This window comes from Triturus cristatus, chromosome 11, assembly GCF_964204655.1.
Source record: "Triturus cristatus chromosome 11, aTriCri1.1, whole genome shotgun sequence".
Lineage (NCBI taxonomy): Eukaryota > Metazoa > Chordata > Amphibia > Caudata > Salamandridae > Triturus > Triturus cristatus.
The window spans coordinates 278,166,882-278,179,845 of NC_140594.1; the positions used below are offsets into that span (position 1 = coordinate 278,166,882).

General features: G+C 41.5%; 1 protein-coding gene and 1 long non-coding RNA gene across 6 annotated transcripts in view; one reads left to right on the forward strand and one right to left on the reverse strand.

Moving 5' to 3' along the window:
* The window catches only part of LOC146784024 (uncharacterized), a 324,690-nt gene that overhangs the window by 247,514 nt on the left and 64,212 nt on the right, over nt 1–12,964 (forward strand). The window lies entirely within an intron of this gene.
* Nucleotides 1–12,964, reverse strand: part of LOC146784025 (SEC14-like protein 2) — a 418,275-nt gene that overhangs the window by 129,107 nt on the left and 276,204 nt on the right. For all 5 annotated transcript variants that reach the window (XM_085635841.1, XM_085635839.1, XM_085635840.1 and 2 more), the window contains one exon: nt 11,247–11,307. In XM_085635841.1, the coding sequence (XP_085491967.1) occupies nt 11,247–11,307 (61 nt within the window). The remainder of the gene's footprint in view (nt 1–11,246; nt 11,308–12,964) is intronic.

A 12,964-nucleotide genomic window follows, 5' to 3' on the forward strand; every position in this document is an offset into this window, starting at 1 on the left:
GATTTCCACATGCCCATGTCACGACAGTCACCTACCATTACTATCCCTACCTATTTTCAGGCTGCATACTGCCTAGCTGTGAGAAAGCTGTGGGCCGTTGGTATGTACATCAATGGTAGGCATAAGGTATATGCTGGAAACATCTTGGTTTCCAACAAGCAACTGCTGGAGCAGAGTTTTCAGTTTGAAAATTCTGGGGCTTTTTGAAGCTCTGGCATGTCTATTCGTTGTACTGGTTTATTAATAATTAATAATTAATTATTTGTCTTGTGCAAGTGTGTTTATATTAATCAATCCGTTTGTCTTAACAAGAGAGAGTTACACGTGGGTGCGCATAAATGTGCTGTTTAAAAATAACGTGCGTGTTTTCATGTTTAAACGTTGCTATGTGCTGTTTATTTTTGAGCACAAAACGCTTTCTGAATTAATGCTTTTTTATGTTGCAAGTGCTAGATAAATGCATACACATAAGGGTATTAGTGGGGTTAACACTGTTTAATCACTATGCTGTAGTAACGTTGTTTTTGTCTCTTTTAATTAAGATGGTCTATTGAGGCCTATGTTAGCCTAAGAAAGATGGCCGACTTGTGAGCCTGGCTGTGATTTATAATATGAAAACTGTGACGAGGGAGACCCCTGCTGGAAATGGTCCTGAAGCTAACTGACCATGGTCCTTGTTGAAAAACTTTCCATGAGGACAGCAGCAGTTTTTGGGAAGTCTCCAAGAGAAGTGAAAGTGTCCTTGGCAGCCTTGGGAAACAAAGGAGACCCCCGAGGAGGTGTAGGGAACATTCTTGATGAGCCAGGTGAAGGGACAAGTAGACAGCAAGAAGATTGCGTGTCGGAGACCCGAGGAGGGACAGGAGTAGGGAAATCTCAAACAGTGGTGAAAAAATCTGTGGGAAAAAAGAAAGCTGCTGGAAAACGGAAACAAGAGGCACTTGAAACAGATGATGAAGTAGAACAAACAGAGGGTCGAGTTCTGAGAAAGAGAACTTGGATCGGAGAAAGAAGTAATAAAGAAATAAAGCCGAAAAAGGTGTTAAGAGGAGACCGTTGGCCTAACAACAGAGTTAAGAGGCTGAGATACAAAATAATAAGAGCAAATACATCGAAGGCTGAACAAGTGAATGAAGTTTCGAGTCAAAGTTCGAAGGCTGAAGGAGAAGAATCAAAGGAGTCAAACGAACCAGTGGAAATAAAAAGAGTAAGAAAACCCAACCAAAAGTACAGATCACCGGAATGGTCGTATGTGGCACTGTCTGAAGGAGGAAAAGAAGAAGCAGTGACTCGAGATAATCCGGAAGAGATCTTGAGATAGTGGTTGAGGAAGATACTGGTGAAATTCTGAAAGTACTCTTGACTGACATTGGAGAAGAGTCGAGTACTGAAGATTTTGATGTTGGAGATCTAATACAATTTGATGTTGAAGAAATTGAAGTGAAGAATGACAAGTATCCAAACTGAGTAAAAGAAGGATTCACTTGGATTAAGTGAACAAAGAGATCATTTGGATAAACTGAAAGCTGAAGAATTGCTGAAGAAGAATTGAAAAGTTCAAACAGTAGTGGAGTAGTAGAGGCTAAACTAAAATGGCTAACATAGAGGATAATAGAAATAGATGTGCCTTCTTTAAGAGGTGTTGTAGGATGTGCTGCTGCTGTACTGGATTATTAATGCTTCTATGGGGTGTTTTAGTTTTATTAGTTACTTTTAAAGTAGAGTTTGAGATGCATACAGAGAATGTGACAAATGTAGAGAAGAATTCACAAAAAGTAGTTCCAATTAGAATTAGTAATACTTACATACACAAAGATAGGTCAATTAATAACTTTTCTAGTAATGTTTTTTCGAAACTGTTATATGAATATGTGAAGACAATGGAAGTAAGGGATTGCTATGTTTGTATGCAATTACCTGCATCCGTTTCAGAGGGTGTTACTTATCATCATTTACCAGCTACATATGGTATTTCCTGTAGTATTTTAAGTAGTGTTTTTTATATGTTAGGGAAGGTAGATTACAAGATGTCTAACAGAGATAGTATTTTTGGGCACTTGCCAATGAACAAAGAGCTGAATCCAGCTAAAGAAGCTAACACTTTTGGTGAGATTTTTATTGAAGAAAAAGGATTAACATTAGATTACATTTTTAAGAATAATTTAACTTGCAGTTTGAAAGGAGAGGAGAAAGCTTTCCTGGATATGGTAGAAGAAAGGAGATTGGACATGCATGAGAAAGCAGGAAAATATAAATTGAGTGAGACAATTTGGGACATTGAGATGGGAAAAGAGTTGAAGAATGGGGCTAGTCCAACTTTAGCTTTAGATGCACCACAGAAGGGTAAACTTTGTATTACAAGAAGGAAATCCCAATATGATACATATTTTGTCGGGACTAGTGAGTGCCATGATACATACTTCATTGCAACAGGTTGGGGTTTCAGAGGTGGAGAAGATAAAATTTTTCCAGGAGTATATTATGTTTGTGGGAATAAGGCTTATTACAAGTTGCCTGACCATTGGTATGGCACATGTTATGTGGGCCTAGTTTTCCCAAAGATTTTTCATATAGATAAAGTAACAGATGTAGAACATATTAATTTACTAATGCGTTTTAAGAGAGAAACTTGGTCTGAAATAGTGGGTGATATTTTTGGGGTTTTGATTCCAGCAGTGGGAATTTCTTTGAATGCTTATGGAATTCGGAAACTGTCCACAGTGGTTGATCGCTTATCGACAAATACCGCTGGAGGGTTTCTTTTGGTGAATACGGAATTAAGTGCCGTACGTGCCATGTCTATGCAAAATCGACTTGCCCTTGATATTCTATTGGCCAAGGAGGGTGGAGTCTGTGGAATGCTGAAAGTTCAACATTGTTGCACTTACATTCCAGACGAAAGCAAAGACCTGAAGGTCTATATCAAAAATATTACTGATCTGCATGAAGAATTAGTACCACTTGAAGCTGAGAGTTTATGGACTAAAATAGCTAATAAAATGATAGCTGTTAAGGATTTTATTGCAAAAATAGGTAGTACTATTATAGGTAGAATACTGTTTCCCTTAACTTGTATAATTGTTGCTTTATTAATAATAAGATTGGTGTGTGTGTGTTGTAAAAACAGGGGAGGGAAGATTTAGAGACAAAAAGGGATGATGAAAGAGTGACTGGTGTTTAATGTTGTGTAAAGGGGAAAAGACATTTCCAATTTCTCCTAAAATGGGACTAAATTTTCACTAATTTTTTTTTTTTTTTTTTTGGGTTTATTTGGTGATAAAATCACCAAAGGGGGGATTGCTGGAGCAGAGTTTTCAGTTTGAAAATTCTGGGGCTTTTTGAAGCTCTGGCATGTCTATTCGTTGTACTGGTTTATTAATAATTAATAATTAATTATTTGTCTTGTGCAAGTGTGTTTATATTAATCAATCCGTTTGTCTTAACAAGAGAGAGTTACACGTGGGTGCGCATAAATGTGCTGTTTAAAAATAACGTGCGTGTTTTCATGTTTAAACGTTGCTATGTGCTGTTTATTTTTGAGCACAAAACGCTTTCTGAATTAATGCTTTTTTATGTTGCAAGTGCTAGATAAATGTATACACATAAGGGTATTAGTGGGGTTAACACTGTTTAATCACTATGCTGTAGTAACGTTGTTTTTGTCTCTTTTAATTAAGATGGTCTATTGAGGCCTATGTTGGCCTAAGAAAGATGGCCGACTTGTGAGCCTGGCTGTGATTTATAATATGAAAACTGTGACGAGGGAGACCCCTGCTGGAAATGGTCCTGAAGCTAACTGACCATGGTCCTTGTTGAAAAACTTTCCATGAGGACAGCAGCAGTTTTTGGGAAGTCCCCAAGAGAAGTGAAAGTGTCCTTGGCAGCCTTGGGAAACAAAGGAGCCTTAGAGGGAAGCTCTGAACTGTGGCTCGATGGCCGAGGAGAAGCAGGATTATTGTGATACATGTTTTATTTTCTTGGTTCCTGTTCCGTAGTTTTCGTTATGTGTACTTTTCCTGAGCGGAGATTCTCAAATGTAGCGATGTTACATCCTTTCCTTCTCGCTCTGCTCAGCAAGTCCGGCGGACATTATAGTTTTTTCTATGTTCCCGATGTATCTTTCTATTGTTTAGAAACTATAAGAGATGTTAGCCTAGAGAGGCCATTTGCCACTTGCCATTTTGCCTTTGCCGCGTACTGAATCTGCGTTGCTGAGGATTGATGCTGAAGGGACTTCGTCTTGAGAGACATTTACCGAGAGACTTGTCCTGACCCGTTCTGACATTTAGCTAGAATAGGTAACTATGAGAAATGATTTACTCTGATTGATTTTCTTTGACTAATTTTAGATAAAGCAATATAATTTTAAACATGGTGTTGGATATTCTTTCTTGTCAATTATTGGGTTTGCGTTATTGATTATTGTTGTATATATTGTATAGATTATGCTTAGGGACAGTCACAAAAACCAGGTCTTATCGACCTCGGTATAGATGCAGGGTGTTTAGGAGTGTTTTCCTTCCACAGGTTTATTGCTGGTAGAGTATTTGAGCGTATGTTAGTGAAATGGGCCCTAGCGTATGATGTATGCATGTGCGTGTAACTGTGAGATTACTTTATCCGTGGTAGTGGGAATATTGTACACACCCTGATCTCTATCACAACACCTCCAACATTTCAGTGCTATTCAGAGTGGTCTATGGATTCCCTGTCCAGTAAAGAGAAGGGTCAGGGCCCCCTCAGCCTTTCATATCTGTTGGCAATCTCGTTTCCTGTAAATGGGTGTCACCCAGCTACTTGTTCTACCCCATTGAAGCTGCAAAGCTAAGCAGTATTTCTCAAAGTGAGGAGTGTTTAGGCATCATTCTTTTATAGGAAATGTCAGATTTTCTAGCACAAACTGGTGCCTTTCTAGCTAGCACGCATGAGCAAACGGTAATAAAATAATCCAGCAGATGGAAGAGCATCAGCATCTTGGCCAGTGCTGTTTTACCTATGGTCGAGATGGGCACTGTGTTCTAGAGTCTCATACAGTCTTTCAAGGAGCGCATGGCTTGACCCATGTTTCTGGCCAGCAAGCCGTCGTGGACTTGATAAAGTTACACTGCAAGGCACCTTTCCTACGTGGCTTTAAACGTCACCAGTTCAGCCCCCCTTCATTGGTTGAATCTGGATTGCCCATGACTTTCTTCAGTTGACAATGATGCCCGAATGTTAACTAGGTTCATGAAGATGGCCGAAGTTGGTGCTATGTTGGTCTATCAGAAATACAAATAGGTTGTCAGCATATAAGAAGATAGTCTTTGAGCCATCTTATGACCGACCGAATATTCCTGTCAGCACTTTTCTTCTTCATTAGTCTGGCATGGCAGCACCGTTACCAGGGACAAGAATAAGGGGGTGGATGGGAACCACTGCCTAGAACCCAGGGTCACTTTCAGTGGTGTTTAAATTACCCTGCCTGTCATAACTTTGGCAGTGGGATTGGCACACAGCATTCAAATCCATCGAAGTATCCCCTCTCCGGATCCTGGACGCTGAAGCACTGTAGACATAATGTGAGATATACATATTAAACACCTTGCTGATGACTCTCGGCATGATCATTAAATCAATCATTACATGTGGAACGCAGCTTATCACCCGTGAGGGTCTATCCACGCACTGCCATTGTACTTGGGATGGAGCCACTTGGCTCTGACACACCAAGGAGGGTGTAGCAGGTAGATCCATTGGACAAGGGTCTTGCTAGCTATCTTATAGTCTGTAGTCAGCATTGACAAGGGCCTCCACGAGGTCCTGTCCAAAGGATCACGTTAGGGTTTGAATAGCGAAATTATAAGCAAGTCACCTCAATGGAGGTGCTATAAAACCCCTCAAATAGGTAGATGGAAGTTAAGAATGGACTAAATGTGCTCTTATGCGAGCAGTGCCAAAAGCAGCTATCACCGGCATGACCAGAGGCAGCCTGAAAATGCAGGATACTGTAGACTCAACTGCTTTAGGCAAGATGTGTACCTGCGCCAACATTACTGTTGTAATTCCACTGACCGCTGTCAAGTGAACCCATCTCTGACCAAGGGATTCAAGGTCTCTATACGGACCAGGAACCCTCTATTGGCCTGCTGTGCATACAGGCAGCTCGCAAACAAAACGTGTAAATTGTACAGCGACATTTTGCGACCAGCCTGTCATTTTTTAATGGGATCTATGTACGCATAGCTCACGTCGCAAAATGTATTTTAGGAGAGTGTTGTAAATTGACCTGGCTCACTAATGTTAATCAAGTCGTAATTTGTGACTCCTGGTGAATGGCTGCAAAAATAGGAATTGTGGCCTAGAAGGGACCTCAGACTCCCATTGTTGCTTTTACTTTACTTAACGGGAAATATTTTTTTTTTACAACAGACCATATTCATGAAAGGGGCAGATTCTGGTTTTTAAAAAATATTACGTGTTTGGGAACGAACTAAGGGTAGCAGCCCATGGTCCAATGGTCTACTGCCTGCACCCTCCGATGTCCCAAAAGTCAAAGCTGTTCCAGGGGGACAGCTTTGCCTGAGAGGTCAGTAACTGATCAACAGATTGTGGCCACGTTTGCAATCACAAAGCACAGATAAATTCCTCTGCGACTCCCAAATAGGGAAGGACGCCCATTTCACACCCTGTCCTATTTGCCATTATTTATGGTTCGCAAATCCATTCAACAAGTCGGAAAGGCATTTCTGACTCACAAAAGAGGGTTAATAACTGTAAAACTGTTCCGAGGTCCATGTGATTTTGTGAAAAATAGGATTGGTGCCGCAGAAGGTTTTAGTGCATGAAGCCTTTATTCCTGATGATTTTGGGAGAGGGAACTTCCCACTCCTAGCATGGTCCCATGAGAAATGATCGTCACTGAAGTATGAATGTGAACCACAGGATCATAGCAAAAGAAACCACCCTTTGATGATTTTCTTCCCATAAATTTTGCTGCTGTTGTATTTATTTTTTAACATTGGAACCAGGTGACAAAACTGTCTTCCCAGTAAGTACGTTTTTGGGCGTGTGTGCCGAGAGATAGAGCACAAGTCAAGCTATTTGTGATAGCAGGATGCATTGAGAATTTTGTAAATAGGTTGGCGAAGTATTAGTGAGAGTGGCTCTCTTCTGCGTCTGTTTTGGTGCTAATATAGACAAACTAGTTCAGTCCTCTTACAGGAGCCCTTCCTCTGTTTCACCACACACTGTGTGCTGGTGATGAGCCAAAGTTAGCTCAACCGTCAACACGTGATGTGCATTTTGTACTTCCCGTATGTCTTCTATTTTGCATTGGTCTGTACACAATCCAGGCCGCGATTTCGATTGAGCTGATGGTAACCATCAGCAAGCCCAGGTATTGACACATGCCCTAACTGTACACCTGAGCAACAATGGTCCTATTTAACATCAGCTCTCTGTGCAAGTACGCCATCTTCATTTCAGCCGTTAATGGCTCACTGAGCTGTCTCCAAGTGCTCAGAGTCCTGAATAACTGATGATTATGAGTCTAAATAGAGTTAACTATCGAATAGTATACAGATGTTTGCAGTCATCTGTTACAATCAAAAGAAAGATACATAGTCCAGGTGATGTAGTTCAGGATCGTTGTTTTATTCCTTAGATAAGATCCACATTAGCCACATGCTAGGCCTTCTTCAATGCCATTCAATGCCCCACCAGGAGCAGCCTCCCTGCTGCTCAGCCCTTCCACACCAACTGATCCCTTCTTCCACTCAAACACTCTCCAACATTCTGATGACATCACACAGACTGAGCAGCAAGGCAAAGGCAGGAACAGAGGATGCATTAATCACATACAAGATTATAACACATCCCCCCCTCATCAAAATTGAACAAAATAGGAGCATGCAAAACCAAAGTTCATACATGCAATAAGACTAATCAAGAAAAATGTGCGCTGATGGACATACACACATATAAAAATCAAAGAGCTTCAAGAATAACAGAAAAGGGTAAACTTGCAACCCAAGACAGGCAAAACAGAAAACCAGAAGATAAGAAATCTCCACACGTGCGCACATGTGACGCACAGACCAACACCACACACGAAGTACCCAACCAACTCAAGGGTAATACCAAACAGGAAAGACAGAGAAGCCTCCAAATAGGGAGTCTTCTTGCCTGCGCACTCTTAACGCACAGACTAACACCTCACACGAGGTAACACCAATCTAAGGGTAAAACCAAACAGATAAGACCTAGAAGCTTCAAAAGAAGCCTTCACATGTGCGCACCCGTAACGCACAAACCAAACACCTCACATGAGGTAACCACCAACCTAAGGGTAAAACCAAATAGGTAAACCAAGAAGCTCCAAAAGAAATCTTCACATGTGCGCACCCGCAACGCACAGACCAAACACCTCAGACGAGGCAATCACCAACCTAAGGGTAAAACCAAACAGGTAAAACCAAGAAGCTTCAAAAGAAGACTTCACATGTGCGCACCCGTAACGCACAGACCAAACACCTCACATGAGGTAACCACCAACCTAAAGGTAAAACCAAACAGGTAAGACCGAGAAACTTCTAAAAGAAGTCTTCACATGTGCGCACCCATAACGCGCACAGACCAAACACCTCAGACGAGGCAAGACTAATAAAAGACGTACACAACAAGACCAGGGACAATGCCTATCTCTCCCACACTATACAAAGAGAAGCAAAACAAAGACACTTCACCCACTCACCCCCTCTCATACAAATATTGGAACAGATGACGATAATTGGTACTTCATCGCATAAAAAGCACACATAACGGAGCGACAGAATTAAGGCATTTGAATACAAACGACAACATTAATAAAAATGTCTCAAGAAAACAACAAACTAAAATAAAGAAGGTAGTCACCGCTGTCAGTAAGCAGCTTAAGCCTGGAACAAGTGAGCTACAACCAGGAAAAACAATACCTTGTAGGAGGATTAACCAACAATAGTTCCTCAGAAAATCCAACCTGCCAGAACATCTTCAATTTCTTCTTTAGAAATAACTGGATCACAAAATGTCCACGAGGAAAGGAGATAATCGGCGGACTTCACAAAACGCCTCAAGATGTGAATCGGAATCCTCGAAGTGTTTGGTTGGCAAAAACGTGGTTGGCAAAACGGGAGCGTGCATCAGGGAATAGTCAAAGGATGTCAACCACAAGATGGCGGCACGTAGGGTGACGTCGCGCCGGATGGCTAGCGGTGCATAGCTGCATACAGGCGTCACTTGGGCAGCGGAGAAAGTCGAAGACAGCAAGACGTAATCTAGAATCCCCTATGCCAGCGCGCGGCAACAAACTGACGGTAAGGTGCGCGTGTACATTTGAAAATGTCAACGAATGCCAGCAACCGTAAACCACAGGATTTAACTAGAAAAACCAAATTCTGATGCACAGTAGCAATTCTCCATAGTTCTAACAGATGCCCATTTGGAAATCCTCGTACACCACTCTCACACTGGTCGCATTGTGAAAATTCAGCGAATACAGTTCAGGCACTGTTAACTCCATAGTCTCCACCTCCATAGTCTCCTCTTGGTTAATTAAAAAAAAACACACGCTGTTGAAAAATTGGCCTGCTCTTTAGACTTGCACAACTGTGACACAAACACCGGGACTCGATTCGTGCCCCCGACTAACAGCTTAAGAGTCTGGTAGATTGAGGCAGACTCACAGAAAACAGCTCAAGCATCCTCTGCATCTCTGAATCAGCATAACAACTTGGCAGAAACAGGTCGCAATTCCTGGACTGACTTCTTTCAAAACAGGTCGGAGCTGGCACCTTAAATCACTGATAAACCATTCCTAAAATCCCACAGTCAGCAGGAACCAACCCAAATCCAAATGTACAGTACACGCAAATGCTGTCCAGGTCACAGATAATGTTCTCTGTCTAAATGTAACAAGACAGGAACAGTCCAGCAAAAACAGGCAGGCTTCAAGAGAATGAAGAAAAGTCTAAAACAAACTGGCACTCACTGGTTGGGGCGACCGATGAAATGGTCACTGGTGGGGCATTGGGGGTGCCAGGTTTGTTCAAATCCACAGGTTGTAGTTTCTTTCTTCAGTTATAAAAGTCCAATCTCCATTAAAGTAGCACGCAGGTTCTAAAAATCGTCGCCAATGTTACAATCAAAAGAAAGATACATAGTCCAGGTGATGTAGTTCAGGATCGTTGTTTTATTCCTTAGATAAGATCCACATTAGCCACATGCTAGGCCTTCTTCAATGCCATTCAATGCCCCACCAGGAGCAGCCTCCCTGCTGCTCAGCCCTTCCACACCAACTGATCCCTTCTTCCACTCAAACACTCTCCAACATTCTGATGACATCACACAGACTGAGCAGCAAGGCAAAGGCAGGAACAGAGGATGCATTAATCACATACAAGATTATAACATCATCTTTATAGATGTGCTTGGTGCAGTGCTCATGGCTGCCATCAATGACCTCGGTTGTCTTTGCAGAGGGACCCTGGATTCCTTCCTTGTGAACACTTATACCTCCTGATAGCATCTCCTGCTGTACTGCTAGTCTAAACCTTTCCACCTCACATGTACCCAGTGCGACTTTCACCGATAGCTTTCCTCTGTGTGCTGGAATCCTTGTCCTTAATGCTGAGTGTTGTAAGGATGAATATCAGTTTCTGACAGAGCAAGAAGGAAACAACGCTCACAAACTTTTTTTTACCTAACTTTGCTTTCAACGTGTTTCCAAACTCTGTCACTCTATGTCCAAAAGAAGTATGTAATAGCCACCTGTAAGTTGCCAGTTCAGTCCTGGGATGACGCTGCATGGCAGCTATGTCCAAAGAAGATCATTTAGCTATATCAGACACCTTCTACGGTTGCTCTGTTTTCTTTTTTTGCACTGGACCCAATATTTCACAAATAATTACAGTACTAAATACTTTTCAATATTTGTTTGTGAGAAAGTATTTCACTCTCACAGTTACAGCTAAGCAGTTCTGCTACAATTGCTGCTGGTGAGAGTGAACTCTACAGACTTAGTGATATGTGCTTAGAGGAGCCATTCTGCTCTTTCACTGAGAATATCCAGAGGTCAGGGGCGTTGTAGAAGTAGGGGAAGGTGTGCACAGTGTGTGTTGTGTGTGATGATCCATGGCCTGTGTGTGCATTTGCTAGTGCACGCTTGTTTATGTGCATGTGTTGTGTGCACAGCAGAGTAACCTAGCACCTGCAGCAGGATGTGGTCTTACCTTTGATAATGAAGAAGAGCTTGAGAAACTCTGGATAGTTATCTTCAAACATTGTCATGATCTGTGGAGACAGCAAAAGGGGTTATACAGCTTTACTGCAGATCTCTCAGAACCTAGCTTCAGGGGAAGCCACAACACAATCCAATAGGAACATCAAACCCAGAGCTAGACTTGCAGAACGTCCTTAATAGGGGCAGGGGCATCCTTTAGTCACAGGGACTTTGCTTCAGTAGAGTTTCTCGAGACGCAAACGCGTTCTCAAGGTATCAGTTGCTGCCAGACAGTCAAAGTCTGCATTTCTCCAAGAGAGTCTGTTTTAGATTTATAGGCAGTCACTCTTTGAGTTTTTCACGCCATCACTCTGCAGCAAAAAATAGCCAAACTTCAACTTTGTTGAGTAGAAAGCCCTTGGCATAAAGAGTAAAGAGAAGAAAATAAGGTCAAAATCTAAGCTGAAATGCAAAAATGTACACTAATACTGCTCAAATAAAATCTTTCTACTATTCTAGCAAAATCACTGAAGCTCCAGACAAGCGGAAGGAGATCTTCAAGATACTGAATAAACTATTGTCCTAAAAAAGAGTAATAAAGTTTAGAGACACCAAAAGAGTTTTGTGACTCACTAATTACATTCTTTATAAACAGTATTTAGTTGATTATAATTCAGTACAAAGTCAGAAGAGATCTAAAGACCTGGTTGTTTGAATAAACCACCTTCACAGAGTGACTACAGCTCTAGCACCTCAAGACCCTCACGAGTGATTTGTTGCACTCTACAAATGATTGATTAAAGAAGAGCCTACTATTGAACAAATCCCTAATGCAAGTCTCAGTACCTAAAACATTTAAAAATGCAATGGTCATTCCATAATTTAAAAAGCAAGGAAACAATCTTAAGGTTTTTAAAAAACTATTGCTCCATTTTTCTGCTCCCATCTCCATCCAAAATAATCAAAGTATATGTAGCCCATGCATTATGTAACCACCTTTAAAAATCTTAATTCCTCGACCCACTACAAGCAGGATTCCATCCCGATCACAGTTCTGTATCTGTGATTCTATCTGTATTAGATGACTTTAGACATGGCGATGATAGCAGCTAGGTCTCTGCTCTAGTGTTGTTGTATTTGACTGCAGCCCTAGATATGGTCAACCATAAGATCTTGCTCGACCAATTGAAGGTAGCAGGATTTAGTGGGACTGCCTTACACTGGATGAATTCCTTCTTGGACGTACTGGCAATTGTGGTTCAGCTAGGACCTCCTTCCACAATCTCAACACATGCATCTTACGAAATCCCTCAGGGATCCTTTTTATCAACACATTTATTTAATGTGTATGCCAGAGTTGATACCATGATAAATGCCTGTACCAATCCTTCCTGCAATAATAAAGCCTCCCTATCAGATTTTCTATTGGCAAATAAATTCTCCTAAGTCCATGCTATATCAGATTTTCAAATAGATTCAAGGGCTGTACAACTCAGACCACCCAAGAGCCTGAAACCCCCTTTGCACATACTTCAGCCAGGCAATATTTGTCCCATGATCCAAACAAGTAACCTACCTTTGCACAGGCACTTTCTTGTGGATACTCTATCTAACCAAACATTCCTCACCTTTTGAACATTCCATAGGTGTCAGACTGGATCCTGTGGAGTTGTGCGGCTCGGTGCTGACTCTGAAACACATATAGGTGCCACTCGCATGCATTTACAT